Source organism: Dunckerocampus dactyliophorus, chromosome 7, assembly GCF_027744805.1.
Source record: "Dunckerocampus dactyliophorus isolate RoL2022-P2 chromosome 7, RoL_Ddac_1.1, whole genome shotgun sequence".
Taxonomy (NCBI): domain Eukaryota; kingdom Metazoa; phylum Chordata; class Actinopteri; order Syngnathiformes; family Syngnathidae; genus Dunckerocampus; species Dunckerocampus dactyliophorus.
Window position 1 is genome coordinate 31,725,671 of NC_072825.1, and position 20,055 is coordinate 31,745,725.

The 20,055-nt window shown below is 42.6% G+C and overlaps 1 protein-coding gene across 6 annotated transcripts in view; it reads left to right on the plus strand.

Annotated features, from left to right (window-relative positions):
• The window catches only part of znf385d (zinc finger protein 385D), a 159,397-nt gene that overhangs the window by 77,040 nt on the left and 62,302 nt on the right, over positions 1-20,055 (plus strand). For all 6 annotated transcript variants that reach the window (XM_054780688.1, XM_054780685.1, XM_054780689.1 and 3 more), the window contains exon 2: positions 13,891-14,036. In XM_054780688.1, the coding sequence (XP_054636663.1) occupies positions 13,965-14,036 (72 nt within the window). In that variant the 5' untranslated portion in view covers positions 13,891-13,964. The remainder of the gene's footprint in view (positions 1-13,890; positions 14,037-20,055) is intronic.

Sequence of the window (20,055 nt, forward strand, 5' to 3'; positions counted from 1 at the left end):
GTGCGTGTGTTAAAATGTCCCTCCAATGCGTAACCTTCTGCACGCTACACTCCTCCACGGTCTTCCGCTTCCTCCTTGCCGTCATGTGTGTTTTTTTCCATTCAAACTCACATGCAGAGCTCTTATCAAAGCACTTCTGCCACCTTGTGGCTGTTTTTATGGCTTAAAACTGCTTGAAAAGTGACATTCGTTAGTGTGCAAGTGCGTCATCACGTCTTTTTTGTCTACTGCGCAAAAAAACACAAAAGACGCTAAAAGACATATAAATACACTGTGAGGATCAGGCGTCCGAGTTTATAGAAACGTACAAATACGTCTTCAGTATTGAATGAGGTAATAATAAAAAACAATATGAGTAGTACGGGGTGTCCAAACATTTTTCATCGAGGGCCACATACTGACAAATCAAAGGATGGAGGGGCCACTTGGATATTTGACTTACATACATATACACTAGGTAGAAACTATATTATTAGTATGAAGGCTTTCTCCTTAATTACACTTTTTACTCATTTTTCCATTTCTACTGGTGTTTTTTTCCAAATATTTCAACATTTTCATTTTCCTGTAATGTTCTGACTTTATTGCAATTATATTTTGCATTTATTCTCCTAATATTACTATCACTTTTTACCAATTTCATTTTCCCTGAATTGCAGCTTTTTTATGTATTTTTCTTTACTATTTAAAATTGGATTTTAATACATCTTATTTGTAATTAAATGTATTTATTTCATGTATATTTCAGTAATTATGTTCTTTAAAATTAGGATTTTTTTTCTCATAATATTTGGACTTTATTCTCCTGATATTTCATTCCACTTTCCTCTGGTCAAAAGTGTTGCCATATTTGCTGGTTTCTTCATTGTCTTGAATAATTGTGTTTTTAGAATGTGCCATGGGTAGCTACATAGCTACATAGCTACAGTACATAGCTACAGTACATAGCTACATAGCTACATAGCTACAGTACATAGCTACATAGCTACATAGCTACATCGCTACATAGCTACATAGCTACATAGCTACATAGCTACATAGCTACATAGATTTTAGCCAGTCATGGTCATTTTCATCAAACGTGTCCCTGCATGGCCCCACCCACGTCCTCACTTCCTGGTATTCTTGGACAGAGATGTCAGCTTGCGATGAGAATCTCTCATTGGTTTGGTTTCATCCACGTCCCGTGAGCGGTGTGAGGGGGCGCCCATGTGACACACGTATCCTGATATCCTGAGCACAAATAAACATCAAACTTTATTTCCCCCACCTCATCCTTGAGGAGGAATGCCAGCCTGGCAGGTCGCCTGTGTAGCCCCGCGCTGTAGCTACATTCTATTCTGAGTGCATAATAAATGTTTGGTTTATTTGTTTTGGCATCCCTGCATTTGTGGACACGCTGCAGAGGTTCAGCTATGTGCTGTCTGTGGCCAGGGATAAAAATATGACATTATAATTGACATGACAAATATTTGACAAGCTCAGCAACTTTACAAACGTCACATTTAGCACACAAGCAGGCTTTTCTCTCCTGCCTCTATTTGTCACCTCCTTGTTCGCCTGCCACATCTTTCAATGACTTTTCTAAGCCCCCAGAGGAGAAAGTAGACTTTTTATTTTCATTTTATTACAGTTTTGGCTCTCCTGAACCTCGCGGGCGTCATGCAAATTTCCTCCCTGTCAACTCTTTTCCTCTGCCCACCTGAGTCCTCGGAGCCCCAAAGTGGAAGCTGCTGCCTCAGTGCGCACATGAACTCAAATATTGACACCTCCAGCGAAGCAGCGTGCGCGTTGGTGACAGCGTCTTGTGGAGACGTTTTCCTCCCTTCCTCCATCTCCTCGGTGTGAGCATCATCGGCGAGATCAGGGGCAGAGGTCAAATATCAGGCTGGATCCCCAAGAGGTTGGCATGTAATTAAACGCAGACGGGGGAATGTTCTTCCAGCGGTGGTGACAAGACTACGATATGGCAGACGTGCACGTTTTGGAGTGGGGTTTTATCGTAGGCACACCTGTGCAGTGATCGTGCCGTCTAATCCGCATGTTGACATGCCACACCTGTGAGGCGGACGGATTATCTCAGCGACCAAGTGCTCACAACGCAGATTTAGGCAGATTTGTCAACAATATTGGAGAGAAACGGGCCTTTTGTGTACATGGAAAAGCTGTACGTAGATCTACGTACGTAGAGTTCAGCATTCATCGTGCAGCTTTCACGAGGGGTGCAAAAAACCTGCCTTGCCGATTCCCATTTTGGCCGATACCTTTTTTTTTAGAACCACTCGCATACTCCGTCAACGTTCCACTCTTATTTTGTTGAAACACATGAAAGAGTACCCGTAAAAGAATCCAAATTTGTTGTTTTAACCGCAGGTGAGGTAGTTTTCTCGAATAAAAATGAAAAGTGGAAAAGATTGCTGTCCAAACTACTAAATTATATCAGCTGCTTTCATTTTTCACATTTTAAAAACCAACACAACTTGTACAACATTTTGCACTGCAGACCTGATTTGAGCCTCTCACCAAAAACAAAGTGCACAGCGACCGAAAATGCCTGGTCGTCCAATGCCATGAAATCCATCATTTTCGTCCCTCGCTATATCGCGTTTTTTCAAAAGCTAATTAATAAAAAAAAATGATTGCTGTTTTGTGCATGACTTTGGCCTCTGATCAGTCAAAACATCATGACCTTTGACACTGCATGGAGACTGGCTACTGAGCCATTAGAGCCCAGCCGACATGCCATGGCTGAGATGGAATGAAAAAAAGGTTCTCCTCTCATGTTGTGTGGAAGTGGTAAGTTTTTGGATTCATTGTCCTTCTTCCCCACGCCGTTTGAGACACTTTCTTAAGTTTAGAATGAGTAAATTGGAGAGGCTAACTCATTCGATCGGTAGCTTGCTATGCTAAGCCGTGTGTTCTGTGATCCCGTAGCCTGCACAATGTGACGTAAACAAAGACTAATAGGAGTGTAAAAGTGACTATCCATCCATCCATCCATCCATCCATCCATCCATCCATCCATCCATCCATCCATCCATCCATCCATCCATCCATTTTCTTCCGCTTATCCGGGTCTGGGCTGCTGGGCCAGCAGTCTCTGTAGGGAATCCCAGACTTCCTGGTCCCTGGCCACCTCTTCCAGTTCCACAGGTAGGAAACCAAGGCGTTCCCATGCCAGCTGTGAGACATAATCCCTCCAGCGTGTCCTTCTCCTGGCTGGGCATGCCCGGAACACCTCACCGGGGAGGCGTCCGGGAGGAAATTCACTTATCGCGCTCGTGTCTGGAACCAATCAACCGCCATAAACGAGAAGACTGTACGCTATTTTTCATGACACACTTATTTGTTAGCACAAGTAAACAGGACGTGGTGCACAGCACTCTTATTTTGAAGTATGTTGTGTGTGGCCAGAAGGTCTCTTGACTGTCGCTAAAGAGGCGAGCTGTCCATGAACAATAATCCTTTATTTACACCAAACTTCCACGACATCAGCGGGCCTCCTGAAACCCTTGGTTCCAGTACCTTTGCTCTTTCCACTGCTCATGGGCGCTAACAGCTTTGCTCCGGCTAGCTTTAGCTGGTTTAGCCTTAACTCGATTGCTAGCTGTCAGTCTGCCAGAGCAAAAGGAGACAGTGGCTGACTTTCAGACCTTTGCAGAGGTAGATACAGTAAGATTTGTGGATAACGTTGTTTTTATATATAAGGATCGGGCGATCGCTGATACCCCAAAACTAAGGAAATCGGACTTCATTTTTGCCCCATCAACCCTTCTAAACTAGCCTCTCCAATTTCCTCCTAACTTATCTATTAGATCCCATCCGTACTCGCCTGCTCCAGGATGCTCTTCCACTGCTTAACACACTTCTTCTCAAGGTAATCAATGTCGCTAACGACAGGATGTGTACCGCAATCATTCAATCATTCAATCATTCATAGCGGCTTCTTAAAAAGCCTAACCTTGATCCTCATGTCTTCACAAGTCCAGACCGAAAGCCAACTTTCCATTTTTCTCCAAGATTCTAGAGAAAGCAGTCGCCAAACAGTTACAGGGTCAATTTTAGGACTTTCAATCAGGATTTTGGATGCACTGTAGCCCAGAAACAGAACTCAGAAAACGATCTCCTCATTGCCTCGGACTAAGGCCTCGTTTCAGTTCTAGTTTTATTACATCTTACATTCGACACCGTTGATCACCGAATTTTGATGCGGAGATGACAACGTGCCCTCGGCATTAAAGGAACCGCATTAAACTGGATCCTCGTCAGTTTGTATCCACAAAGAATCTATGCGGCACATGTGAAGGTCAGTCATGGCATCCCACAGGGTTCCATGCTTGGACCTGCACTGCAGTCCACGACACAGACGACACACGACTCTGTTTATCAAGGAAACCTCGTGAAACGAGTCAGCCGTCCAACCTCCAGGCTTCAAGAGCTGCACGACCCCACTTTTGATTTTTTGATTTTTACGAGTGAATTCAGTTGAAACTTGGCTGCCAGCACCCCGTAGCCAAGGTAGCTAATGATGTAACCCCCCCATGCTCTCATCAGCCACAGTACAGTCAGGAACCTCGGCATCGTCTTTGATCAGAATCCTTTCTTTCATCCACAAGCACGACGAGTGTCAACAACAGCATTTTTTTCATCTACGAAACAAAAATGAGACATTTCCTGCCACTACCAAATGACGAAACACGTGTTCAAGCTTTCCTGACTGCCAGGCTGGATTATTGTAACTCCCTGTTCGTAGGTTGCCCGAAGAAATCTCGAAAGACCCGAAAGATCAGATTTCATCACTGCACAGGCTACCTGTCACATTTAGGAGGGAGTCAACGTTTTCCTTCTTACATGTAAAGCACCACACCAGGGATGTCCAATGTGCGGCCTGGGGGCCGTTTTCAGCCCACGGCTCTTTTTTTATTGCCATGTGGCACATTGTAAAAATAGAATTTAACAGGAAAACTTACAAAAAAAGGAAAGAAACAACAGCAAAAATGAAAAAGTCAGCAGTAAAGTTAAAATATCAAAAGAAATGGGATGAGAAAGCCGTTTTAGTAGCATCAAGTTGAAATATTAAACAAAAAGTAGTAATAGTTTGAGAAACTAGCAAAATGAATAAAGTTGTAATTTTGGAAAAAGTTCTAATGTTGCGAGAATAAAGTCAAAATACGGGAATAAAGTTCTAAATACAGGAAGAACATTTAAAGGATAAAGCTGAAGTAGTTGGAAAAAAACAGCAGAAACTGAAAAAACAGCTGTCATTTTCCAAGAATAAAATCCAAATATTAAGAGGAAAAAATCATATTCTGACGAGAAAAAACTTGCAATTTTAGGAGAATAAACTCATAATATTATGAGGAAAGATAATGTCATCCCCTCGTGGGACTACGTAATAAAGGCACATCTTATCTTATCTTATCTTATTTTGTGAGAAACAAACAAAACAAAAGTAGTCTGAAATTAGGTTGGGGAAAAAGTTCAAATGTTATGGAAATATTGTCATAATTATGAGAGGAGAATTCATAAGAGGAACGTTGGAGAATAAAGACAACTGAGAAAAACAAAGAATAAAATCCAAATATGAAGAGGAAACATTTGTATTCCAATGAGAAAAAGGAGCATTCTTAGGAGAATAAAGCCACAGTATCACAATCATTTCATTTGAGTAACATAGAGTTGAAATATTAAAGAAAAAATGTGTTCTTTTTTTGAAAAGTTGTAATCTAACTACGAAATATTCCATTTATTGATAATGTACTTGTCTCAGTCGGGTCTGGAAGCAAGAAGCCACCATAAAGGAGGGACGACTGCATTCTTAAAAGCTCAGGAGAACCAATGACATTTACAAGTCTTGCTTCTGTCAGTAAAACCTGCTACTTTTCCTCTTAGCACTTTCTACTTGAGTTGCTACATTTGAAGCATCATGAGTGGTCGGCATTCAGCAGCTTGATCTACCTCTGCGTGTGCTTTAAATTGTCAGTTGTGCTACTGAGCTGCTGTGATCCTGTGTGGTCTGGAAAAACCTACATGGGGGTTTTGCAGACCCCGCATCGGCGTAGACTATAGGAGGAATTTGTGGATGCCCCTGAGGGGTACCTTCCCTTCATCCAATGTCATCCTCTGACATCCTGAAGGCACCGGGGAAAGTTCAAACCTGGCGGAGGTCTGCGCTCTTTCTGCTATCACTGTTGTTTTTGTCAATAAAGTAACTAAAGAGTCACCAGTGCAACGTGCGTCATCTTCCTCAAAGGGCAGCGGCGTGTTTACCACACTCTTACATCACCTAGCCAAGACTCAGCAACATGGGGATCTGACAACTCCAAAATGAATTTATTTCCCATCTGCGCCTGATAAATGGCTTCAGCTTTAGTGCTGTGGCGTCTCCGCGTTGCTGTGCGTTGTGCTCCGCGGTGCGCAAACACGCAAACACGCATTGAAGGCAGCACTGCAGGCAGCGGTGGATGGAAACATATGTTGCTCCGCAGCCTCCTTGGACCTTCCAGCAGGAACGGAGACTTCACAGATGTGCAAATTATCCAGCATGCAATGGGACATCACAGATGCGTTCCCTATTTTAACCTGCTGACGATCTGGACGCTCCTCTCCAGCCCCCACAGAGGACACCACGTCCGTCGTTAAAATAGTCATCATACTGCAGCATTTTTGTGTCCGACGTCTTCTGATCTGGCCCGACTCCAGAGACGTCATTAGGGGTGTGTTCTTACTGTGAACGGTGGCGTCTCCACTTGTAACTGCCCTCAATGGATTCTTGGCGGTGATTTCCTGATGAAAGCCGCCCTATCCTACGTGTGCGTCTTTTAACACGTGCGTACGGCCAGACTCATTTTTCACACACCCTAGCTTTGGCATGTTTTGGTTGTTGACGCATATTTTTGCCAAAATGTTGTCCGAGTTATCGTACGATATCGTGCGGAACATATTTAAAGCGTCGTACAGTAATCCCTCCTTTATCGTGGGTAATTTGTTCCAGACCCGACCGTGATGAGTGAATTTTTGCAAAGTAGGATTCATTATTTATGAATACAATATTTTTATGGTTAGACCATAGAAAATGTCTTCAAAACCTTCTATTTTTTTAAAAACATGATTAGAGCCCTCTAGACATGAAATAACACCCCTATAGTCACCTTTACACTACTTTATATACTTCTACTTCTACTTCTACTATATGTACTTTATATAGTGGACATAACAAGAGAAAACATTGAAGACGTGAATAAGACTCGTGCTCATGTGAGGTCCAGTGCAAGTGGAGGGTGGACACGAAGGGATGTCGGGGGTTCAGAGTTCAGTTTTAGCTTGGCATGGGTTACGCCCACAACAGGTGCCGTGTTGGGATTATCGTGCCTGCGTGAGATCACTCAAACCCGAAAACCTGAAAAAGTCAGCTATCCAGTCTGGTGCTTGTGTGTCTCACCGGATGTTACAGTGACATAGCGGACACCAGGTGAATACGACATATCATCACAACGTCTTTGAATGCATCTTCTGAATGCCTTACATTTGTATTTTAGTTCATTTCGCCATCTTTAGGCTTGAAAATGCTTACCGTAATTTAGGCCAAAAAATATGTCAAATTTGCTTAAATATGGATATTTTAAAAATTAAATTAAAAAAGGTATTTTGTTTATCTAAACTGGAGTAAGGCAGCAATGGGAAGATTTGATCTTTTCCGAGGAGCTAAAGACCTTCCACCTACCACTGCTCCTCTGCTCTTGCCACTTCACGGACAGATGTTCTGCCAACAAAGCACAGATTCGCAAATATTCATCCAAACGCTGATTCAGTTAGCATTTGCAGCTGCAGGAGACGGTTGATTGGGTGACGCACTCATGGTAAACATGGCGGACTGCCGGAATGTGTTGGGACACGTTGGACAAGTCACTGCTGTCCTGCAGCTCCTTGCAACATTTTCTCTTTTCATTCCTCGCATAGCAGAGTTGGTCCCTCGGGGATTCTCCAGCATCACCTTCTAAGAGGGAAGGCACCGTACTTGTAATTAGACGTGGAATGAACTCCACCAAGATGCCACCAAGAACGTTTGTTTGCTGGTGAGCGTGATTACCCTCAAACTAACTGACTTTGTGGAGAGATGGTTCAAAGTAGTAGTAAGGAGTACCAGAATGAAGTCATAATATTACCAGAGAAAATACGTCATTTTCATTTTAACCAGTAAAAAGTGTCAAAATTCCCAGATAAATCTAAACCACTGGGGACTTCTGGGAGTCATTATGGAGTATAAGTCAAGCGAGGCGAGTCCTGTCTGTCTAAATATTCCGACGTTATGTCGTCAAAGCTCACTTCGGGTCACGTGACGGTGCCGAGGCGGCGGCGGGTCGTTGACGTCATCGTTCTCGTGTATTGCCGTGTTTTCAGATTTTCCCACTTTGGAAGCCGTTTTCAAAAAATACCGTTTCCCCCAGAACGCCGATCCCGTGTGGATGTGACCTGATTTTCAACGTTAACCGAAAAACACGCAAACTGAGGCGGATGCTAACCGAGGTTCCACTATAGTACAGTTTCTCAGTATCATATAATACAAAGTATAGAACAATGGGGGGTCAAGGCTGAAAATAATTGAGAACCACTGACCTAAACGCAACAGTCTGGGAATACCAGCCGCTTGCTCTCTCTGGAGAGCTGCCATACATTTTGAATAAGGCCATACACTTGAGGTGGACGATTGCACGAAGCCACCAAAATGTCATTTCGGTGTGTCTCGTGTCACAAACGTTAGCATATCAGCATCACATTCAACTGCTCGCAATCTTCAAGTACTGTCGTCCCTCACAGTTCGAACATCGCTACCCATCGCTAGCGTTGTGTAAAAAATGAATGAATGAATGAATGATCTCTGTTTCGTGCTTGACGATGGCCTATTAGTGGTCCCAACATATTGAAAAACAAGGTACATGCAGTATTGTGTTCCCTCGCTCTTCACGCTGATTCGCTGTTTCTCGGAATTTTTTTAGTGCTTCTTTTTTGTTTTGTTTTGTTTTTGTTTTCTGTCGTGTGTGTTTTTTCCATCCACAAGATCTCTGCCGAGAACTTAACAAGTGCACTTCTTCACACCTTGTGGCCGTTTCTATGGCTTAAAATTGCTCTGAAGTGAGTTGCATCATCACCTCTTTTTGCTTCTCATGCAAAAAAAAAAAAGGTAAAAGACGTATCGACACGTTGTTGGGATCGGGCGTTTGGGTTTATAAAAACGACATCTCTGGTATTGAATGAGTTAATACTGAATGTTGAATTCGCTTATCGTGGTCGGGTCTGGAACCAATTAACCGCAATCAACGAGGGACGACTGTACTGAAAAAAAGTTTTTATTGACAAAAGAAATAATTAAAAAATCTTAGAATTATAGAATAGTTCATAGTTAGAATAATAACTATGTTTTTTAATTAGAATTTATGTTTCAACATAGCCAGAATGTTTTGGTAGAAGGCAGACAAAATCCCCCCAAAAACCAAAACAAAACATAAACATTCCGTTCTTTTTTTCCACTATATAATGCATGTACATTTGCATTTGAAGACAATATATGGCTAGCCGTGGCTCCCGCTAGCCTCAGGCGGTGCTGTTTTTGTCCACCTGGCTCTTACTCAGCTTCTGTGCCGAATGCCTCACCGAGGCCTGTCACGATAATGGATATATCGATTTATCCAACCATCAAAAAACAGGTGATAATTATGAGCACCTGGATAAATTGACATGTACGTGTGCTCCATCTGCTAGTCTTTCTGTGCTACACAAGCTGGAAGACAAGAGGGTTCGCTCTGCATCTGTGATTCGATCGTGGAACGAATGCTGAGATTGATCACTCTTTCCTCTTATTCAGCGTCTTTGTGGAGGCGGGGCTACGTCGCGAGCCGATGCAGGCTGCGACACTGGAGGACAAAATTAGCCTTGAGACGGCAGATGCTAACATGAATCAAGGCACTGAAGTGGTAGTTTCTAAGGCGAACGCAGCATCAGCAGCGTGGGAATATTTTGGTTTTAAACAGAATGAGCGCAACACCGACGAAGCGACCAACTTATATGCTCACCTGAAACACCACCGGCCTTTTCAGTTGTCCCGACTGGGAAGAAAAAATACCGCTGGAGGTGCAACAGACCCTTCATCCCGGCAGCCAACGCTTACCGAGGCGTTTGGTTGGCACAGTAAATACAAGCAAAATAGCGCAAAATGGTGCGCGGTCAGGGACAGTGTGGCTCGCTACATTGCAAAAGAAATGCAACCATTCAATTTCGGTGGAAAAGCCAACATTTTGGAAAATGTTAGAAATGTTTGACAGACAGTACAGACAGAACTGCATTTGATACGATGTACTCGTGTTACGCCATAAAAACAATGAAAAAATGGTCTCACAACTTGTGTGTCAAGCAAGCGACTAACTGAAGCTCACACGGGTACACGATGCTTGAGTGCCATCTAGTGATTCAAATGTGCATTTCACCTCATGATCTATGAAAGATGGCATCCAAAAAATATATGCCGATATTATCACATATCATTGATATTTTCTAGCACAATTATCGACCAGCAAAATTTGTTATCGTGACAGGCCAAGCCTCCCCCTTTCGTACACGTTTTGGGTTTTGGACATGTATGGCAACGCTGAATGTACATTTTCCCTCCCTCACTTTCAGTTCGTACCTTGTTGGGAAACGGTGCCGGACTGCTATTCACAGTGCTGTATTGCGTATGTGTGTGGCGGTTTACACTCTAATTAGGTTAGTTGTCGCTGTGGAAAGTCACCATCACATATTTTACACTGTGTCACGTCGTCCCAACCAAGGGTGTCCCTGGCACGAGCGCGGGGCGTTGTTGCGGGCTGACATCGGCGATGTCTCGCTGCACGCTCGTCGCTGAAGGCTGAGCTCTTCTGGACGAGCCTCCGCACAAGTCGCTGCACGCGGCCTCCTGGCAGCAGATGGCGGCGCTGTCAGGTTCCTCTTCTCCCGCCTGTCTTCTTCTGTTATTTACTCCTTCCCTGGGCAGAGAGACTGGAACGCTGCTGCCCATCCATCCATTTTCTATACCTCTTGTCCTCACTGGGGTCGCGGGGTACACCCTGGACTGGTCGCCAGCCACCGGCCATATAGACAACCGATCACATTCATACCTATGGACAATGTAGCGTCTCCAGTGAAGCTAACATGCATGTTTTTGGAATGTGGGAGGAAAGCGGAGTACCCTGAAACCCCCCACACACGGGGAGAACATGCAAACTCCACACAGAGATTCGGAACCAGATCTTCCCGATCTCCTGACTGTGTGGCCAACATGCTAACCACTCGGCCACCGTGCAGTCGTCCCTCGTTTTATTCCTTCCCTGATTCATTTGATGTCCTGTCGAGTCATGCTGGCAAAAAGAAAAAAAACCCTCCCTCTGGTTTTCATTACAGCTCAAATGGCTCCTTTAATTCCTTCAAACTTCTGGAAGGCTTCAATGCTTTTATCTGCTTTTTCTTTTTTAATGCTGGCGCGGTCCCCCCGCATGTCCTGCTGTTTCCAATTAGTGATTTATAAAACACTGGGCTGGCATGACCCGCACCGTGGATGCGGTCTAGTGTCTGATAGGACGCAGGTGGTCACTATTTTTCTGTTCCTTTGGCCTTTGCTCCGCACGCAAGCTTGGCTTTATGTCGCTGAAAACGGACTTATTGGAAAACCGCAGCTCGGATAAAGACAAAACTGACTTTGTTGACAGGAAAATGTGATTTTTGTTGGCTTTCCTCGTTTGCATGACGTCACCGTGTGAGCCTTTATCTTCTCGCTTATCTTTTGAACCTTCAAAGTCTGCTTCATTGCCGTCGTGTTTGTCCCTTTTCCTCCGTTGTCCTTTGGTTTTCTGGTCTTTGTTGACCGGCTGAGGTGAACTTACACTCGGGGGTTACAGCGCCATCTGTTGCCTTGGCATGAGATATTGATGTGTTGTCATGGCGTGAACAGCGATTTTATGAACCCCGCATTGCAGTTCAGCCCAAAATGAGTCATAAACTGGCCACGTTTGGACTTGATTACACATGCTTTGATGTTGAAAGGGGAAAGTATGGAATGACACCAGCGTGGCAAAAAACTGCAAGACTCCCTTAAATTATTCATTTATTTATTAGAATATTTTTGTATTATTCTAAAATAAAATATATTAACATTTTTACGATTAAAATTGAACATAAATGTTTTATTGGTCCTTCTGCTTCAGTGCCGTTAAACCAGAGCATTCGCTGGTTGTTCTTGTTTAATGTGCTGCCAGCAGCATATACAGTATATACTGTATATATATATATATATATATATATATGCATATATAATTGAATATTATTCACATCATCAATCATTAATATTATTATTAATAATAGTTAATTGTTTATTCAAATGTATTCATATCAGTCAAACTAAAATATTATTAATTATTTTAAAGCTAGAATGATTTAACAGAAATGTAAGAAATGTGAAGTTCGGCCTAAAATGAGACATTCACCCTGGACACATTTTGAGCCAATCGAAGCCCCGTCCCGACTGCAAGGAACAACATGGAGGCTGCACTGGATGCCTCGACGACAGCCTAAGTACAGCAGGTTTTAATCACTTTTCATTATAGGGAAAAACCCGATACCGATATCTCCCGACATTACACTTTCATGCCAATAGGGGGCCGGTAATATCAGTGGGCCGATATTATTGGACATCCCTAAAAATAATAAATATTGATTTGATTTATTATATTTAAATCATTCTAAAATAAAGTATTGGTAATTATTTTTTTGTTACCCCTGTTGGTAATTAGTAATTCATTTTAAGCATCCAATTTAACCAGGATTATTTCTTCTTCTTCTCCTTTGGGCTTTTCCCTTCAGGGGTCGCCACAGCCAATCAATTGCCTCCATCTGAGCCTGTCTTCTGCGTCCTCTTCTCTCACACCAACTACCTTCATGTCCTCTTTCAACATCCATCAACCTCCTACAATCGCCTCATTTTTTTTATTTCATTTTCTTGGACAGCTGGTGATGATGAAATATTTGGAATTTGAATACATTTCATTGAAGTGGACCTTTTTAGCTTGACTTCGTAGTGGACACCTGCTCTGTGCTGGAAACGAGCAGAATCCTTCAGAATGCTGCAACAGATAACTTCCTCGTTCATGTGGAAGTTCATCAATACATTAAAACACAGTCTTTTACAGTCTCGTGCCTTGTGTCGGGTTCCTGCCACATTTGGCCAGGATGGTTTAACTGTTTCCTGGTGGGAGGAGCTTCCTGTGATGGGGGTGGTGGTGGGGGTGCCCTATCCGTATATCCGTACGTATACGCTCGTGTTTCATGGTGACTATTGGAATGTGTAAACATGAGCTCAAGCGTGTTGATGGAGCGCTCGCTTTCTGATGAAAACTGGCCTGGGAAGCGGTTAATTGTTAATAAACGAGTTACATTCAAAGAATTGGCACGTCTGTGTTAGAGAGGACACACGGTGCCAACTCCTTCATGCAGAACAGACGGTTGGAGCAGAACTTTGCGTATGTAAGGAATAAACCAAACACACATAGTGTATGTAAAAACGCGTTGGCACAAACTCCAATGTGTCACCGCGACAAAGAATAATAATGCACAGCTCGCAGTGATCTTCATCATCACTGCAGGGTGAAGAGAAAGCTAAAAATAGGAAGGCCGTTATCTTTAATGCTCATGCATAATGTTGGTCATCGGCGTGAAAGCATAAAACCAAAGACTAAAGACATAAAACTAATGGACGCGTTGGAATGAAAGTATGGAAAAGCATATCTTTCTTCCCATCAAGTTACAGAGAGCTTATGCGCCGCGTCCTTCATAACCGTGTGGTGTTTGCTTTGTCCCAACCCGCAGGTAACAACTGTCACAACGGCCTCGTGCCCGCCACCGCCCGGCCCGCCGTGCCGTCTGTTCACAGCACGCTTGGCATGAAGCATTTTCTTCCTTTTCCCGTGGACGGCGCCTCGGCAGCTGTCAGACTCTTCCCAGGATTCAACGCGGTGAGTCTCACCTTTTCTATGCGTCACGTTCTCCACGACCAGCGTAAGCCAAAGGTCAGCTAGGCCCAGTGGTTGCTTGGAACTGTCTTTGATGTTTTGGAAAACATTGACGTCGGTGACGGATAGGGATGATAGGTCACCCATCAATATCATGCCGATAAATGCCTTTCAACACCGATCACCTGTGGATAGTGCGATTGCAGCCTGCCACCATCCCCATGTGCAGCCTCGTGTCTTGTCCTTCACGTCACGCAGGTGTGCCAAGGCCAAAACAAACATGTCTTCCATGTGGAACTTACCTGCCATTTGTGAGAGTGATTTAAAATGAAAAACATGCCATGGAAACTATCTGGCAGGGCTAGCGAGTGAAAAAGCTTGACTTGAAAGGGATAGTTTGTATGATAGTAAGTATGATAGTTTGTATGATAGCATGATAGTTTGTATGATAGTAAGTATGATAGTTTGTATGATAGTATGATAGTTTGTATGACAGTAAATATGATAGTTTGTATGATAGTAAGTATGATAGTTTGTATGATAGCATGATAGTTTGTATGATAGCATGATAGTTTGTATGATAGTAAGTATGATAGTTTGTATGATAGTATGATAGTTTGTATGATAGCATGATAGTTTGTATGATAGTAAGTATGATAGTTTGTATGATAGCATGATAGTTTGTATGATAGTAAGTATGATAGTTTGTATGATAGTATGATAGTTTGTATGACAGTAAATATGATAGTTTGTATGATAGTAAGTATGATAGTTTGTATGATAGCATGATAGTTTGTATGATAGCATGATAGTTTGTATGATAGTAAGTATGATAGTTTGTATGATAGTATGATAGTTTGTATGACAGTAAATATGATAGTTTGTATGATAGCATGATAGTTTGTATGACAGTAAGTATGATAGTTTGTATGGTAGTATGATAGTTTGTATGACAGTAAATATGATAGTTTGTATGATAGCATGATAGTTTGTATGACAGTAAGTATGATAGTTTGTATGGTAGTATGATAGTTTGTATGACAGTAAGTATGATAGTTTGTATGGTAGCATGATAGTTTGTATGACAGTAAGTATGATAGTTTGTATGATAGCATGATAGTTTGTATGACAGTAAATATGATAGTTTGTATGATAGCATGATAGTTTGTATGACAGTAAGTATGATAGTTTGTATGATAGCATGATAGTTTGTATGATAGTATGATAGTTTGTATGATAGTAAGTATGATAGTTTGTATGATAGCATGATAGTTTGTATGATAGTAAGTATGATAGTTTGTATGATAGCATGATAGTTTGTATGATAGTAAGTATGATAGTTTGTATGATAGTATGATAGTTTGTATGACAGTAAGTATGATAGTTTGTATGGTAGCATGATAGTTTGTATGACAGTAAGTATGATAGTTTGTATGGTAGTATGATAGTTTGTATGACAGTAAGTATGATAGTTTGTATGGTAGCATGATAGTTTGTATGACATCCCCGTCAGGATTGTGCTGGATGTTTACAAATACTTGTACTGTGCGTTATGTTCTTGGTCAACTAGCCTAAGACCAGGGGAATTCTTTCATTTATTGACTCGACTTTTGGCGAAAGCATTTGGAAAACATACTTGGCTTTAAAATAGAGACTGGTCACCATGGTAACGACACATGACAACAATGCTTCTTCAACCGGACATGATTATTTCTATCACTTGATTTGATTTTCTTCCCACCGAGTGCAAGCAGGGAGAGTTGCAAGTGTTGGCCGTGCTGCGAGATGCAAGTCATGAACGCAACCCTCAGAGCGCTCTCGGCAAAAAGAATGTGAGCGCCGTCACGCGCGCAGGAACGATGGCTTCCAACGCTGTTAAGTTAGCCGAGGGAATATTTCCTTTGGAGAAAAAAAACCATAAAACACTCAAAAGAGAAAAAGACAAGTGATGAATTTCAGTTGTAATTTTCACATTCTGGAGACGTACGTGTGTGTCTGTGTGTGTGTGTGTGTGCGTGTGTGCGTGCGTGCGTGCGTGTGTGGCGGGGCTCTACGTGTTGCTCTGAAAATGACTTTCATATTCTGTTGATTTATGTCCAGGCTGGAGGAGCACATCATTCCTCTTAACGGCGTTTGCCTGCCAAGCACGAGTCATCTCCTTGTTAATGCTCACACGTGTTCCCTCTTAGCTGCAGCCTCTCCTCACCTGAGGAAGGAGCTGGCGAGCTGCTTTACTGAATATTATTAATTATTATTATTATTATTATTATTATTAACATGAGTGTTTAAATGCACGAAAAGCCTTTTGGTCAAAAACACCAACGGGAATGCTTTTTGGCTCCTGTGAGATGTGACAAGACGTATGCTTTCCAGAATGATGCATATGGTAATCCCTCACCACTTCACGCCTCGGATTTCACGGCTTCACTCTGTCACGGTTTTTCAAAAATATCTTCATGAATGAATCATGCTGTTTGGTGCCTGAATATGGCCTGTTATTAGTTTTATTTAAGAAAATGTTACATATTTTTGCCTAAAAGAAGCATTTTCAGTAAAATACAAACATAAGCCGTTGAGAAAACACATTCAAAGACGTTGTGATGACGTGTAATATTCTACAGTGGTCACTAGGTGTCACTCATGTTACTGTAATGTTGGTCCCAACAACAACAGGCTTTTATTGCAGGTTGGAATGATCCCACAACAGGCACAATAATAACCCCCGACATCGCTTCCAGTCCACCCCCCACTCAGCTCCCCTAGCACTGGAACACCTTTACAGCAACACACTCACACACAGGTCCTATATGTCTTATTTTCTCTTATTATGTCTACTGTATTGGGTAATAGGAGTGTAAAGGAGACTATAGGGGTGTTATTTCATGTCTAGAGGGCTCTAATCATGTTAAAAATCATATTTAGGAGGTAATAAACACGTTTTCTATACTCAAAAAACTACCAAAATATTCAATTTATAAATAAGGAATCCTACTTCACGGAAATTCACTTATCGGTCCGGTCTGAAACCAATTAATCACCAATTAATCAATAAAGAAAGGATTACAGCAGCGTGGTGTATCAACAGCGACCCACCCCCAAAAAGAAAACGTCTCATACATTTGCGTCACAAAAATGACGACTTGAAAAAACCTGACTATGCCGGCACACTGTCGCCTCTCCATTCTTGTGTATGTGACCAGGACGCTCGTATCTACTTCAGCGACGGAGCACCGCGGCCATCTTGTTTACGTGTGCGTTCCACAGCGGAAGAAGACGCAAGCGTACACGAGAACGGAGAGGCGACAGCGTGCGGAGATACAGCGGGAGACAAATATAATGCAGAGCGACTCGTGAGGTCTGATTTTGAAATGAGCAGGATAGTTACGTTAAAGTGCAGCAGTTCCTTGTTTATCGCGGTTAATCCAGACCAGACCGGACCGTGATAAGTGAATTTCCGCGAGGCAGGTTTCCTTAATAAAAATGGAATATTTTCATAGTTAGAGCATAGAAAGCCTGTTTACGACCTTCTAAATACATTTTTTTAACATTAATAGAGCCTTCCAGACATGCAATAACACCTTCACACTCCTGTTACCCAATATAGTAGACATAACAAGAGAAAATAAGACATAATATAGACTCACACATGTTAGTATTGGGGGAGTTCTGGTGTCTGTACAGTACTTCCTGCGGTGGCTATGGTCTCATCAAGGCAACATGACTGACACCTATTGACCAGTGTAGAATACTACATATCATCACAACGTCTGAATGCCTTATATTTATGTTTTACTTCATTTAGCCATCTTTATGCTTCATTTCGGGCAAAAGTACGTACAATTTGATTAAATGTGCATATTTTTTGACTATTCAGCCACCAAACAGCATGATTTATTAATTCATAGATTTTATGAAAAAACGGTATTGAGATTGAAGCCATGAAATTCAAAGCGCAAAGTGGCGAGGGACGACAGTACATCTTTTTTTGTCCGAAAAGGAGTAGGAAGAAGCCGAGCTTATCTGATCCTACCCCTTCTCCATTTCTCAGAAATTAATTTGCTTTTTCAGGGCGTTAACATGTTGCACTAATTGGACGTGCAGATTTTGAAATCCGTGCACTCCTCATGTGTGCACTCCATTGATTTCCTCTTCCAAAGTCATTACGAGGAAATACGAGGGCGGCTACGCTTGGAATCAGCGCCGTCATCAAAACCCTGTAATGTCGGCTGCGAAACAAAGAAGCCAAACGGATCAAATATGTATTTTTTTACATCTCGGTATCTTTTTTTTGAATTACGAGGATGGTTGAATTTCAAGGCGCCTTGGATGTGTGGAGCACAGCTGGAGGACGAAAGAAGCGGCGGAAGGAAGTGGAGATCAGCCCACAGGGAAGGAAGACGAGAGGTTCAGGAGAAGGTTCAGGAGTTCATCGCTAATTGTGTGACGATATCAAGAATCCTAGTGGCTGATAGGAACTCTCGCACATCTTTTTGTTAAGCTTAGCTTCCTCCTACAGGTACAACCTCATCTGCATTCATACTTTTTAGAGTAGAACCTCCAGGGCAGAGGTGGGTGACCTAGCCCCACGGAAGACTGTAATGACATGTACAGTATATCACTGGAAAGCCGGTTTCAGAAACCGCTGGAATTGTTTTGTGGCTTCATTTGAAACTCCTTCAAAGATCCTGATGGTCATGGAACAAACAAGTCAAGTGGTAGACCCAAAAACAATATCACCTGCCCTAAGCCGGAGTATCTGATGTCGCTGTCCGTCAAGACACAGGACGATCCTTGGCCCAAATGACGGTTGTTACTGGTGCCGAGTGCAGTCCAACAGCCAACAGACGGCATCTGCGAGAGAAGGGTTTTCAGAACAAAAATCTGCTTCAACGCCACAAAATTGCCCATTTGGAATTTGCATGAAGGCACCAAACATGGGACATTGAAAGGTGGAAGAAAGTTTTATTCTCTGACGAGAAAAAATAGAACATTGACGGTCGTGACGGCATCCAACGTTACGGCCTGACAAGGAGATCCCACAGCGCAGTGGAGGGGGCGCCATCATGATCTGGGGTGCTTTTTCATTCAGTGGAACAATGGGGCTTCAGTTGGTGCAGGGGCGTCAAATGGCAGATGGCTGTGTGGAGACGTCGCACGGGGCATCCCTCATGATTGAAGGCCCTCGTCTGTGTGGTGATGACTGGCTTTGTCAACAGGACAACGCTGCTCACTCTTTTGAACCATCCTGCGTGTTCCCCTGAGAAAAGAATGGCACAGCTACTCATTACTGAGTCCTTTTTCCAACATTTGATTCTATTTTAGGGGAGTTTGGAGTTTTTTTGAGCTATGGCCTTAAACTTTTGATCAGCCTATTTCATTTTAATGGCCGTTTTCAATAAATTGCTTTCTCAAAATGTTTTTGTCTCGCTCCCATTTCTTCTTTTTGCATTTTGAAGCTCTACTTTGAACCTCCTTAAGATCCAACAGTGCAAAATGTACATTCTTGACATTTTTCAGCTGGTCTTAAAAGTTTGATCAGGATCTTCTTTTTTAATGCATGTTTTTTGCAACTGAAGAGGCATATTTTCTCACAGAATTTCCCCCCCGAAATGAAAAGGTAGTGCCTGCACGCCTTACACACTCGCAGCAGTGTCATTACAGTATAAAGCATTTCCTAGCAGAGTTGCGTAGCTTCCCTCGCTGCCTGCGCTGGCTTTGTGTTGCCTCTGAGCCCCCCCGCTGCAACAAAAGTGGGTTTATTTGAGGGTGTGCACGTGTGATTGCACAGCGAGCGAAGCCCCGCATTGATAAGGATGCTTCTCAAACCTTATCGCAAGTCTGAATTTTAATCGGATCTTTGCAAAAACGCAGCAAAGGGAAGGAAGACTGGCTGTCATGGAGAGAAATAAGAAGACATTTTGCTCAAACGTGCTTACATGCCTCACAGGAGCAACAAACCTTTAAATCTTCATTGCAAAACTGATGCAATCTTTGTTCCATGAAGGCTTCCTATATTGGATAG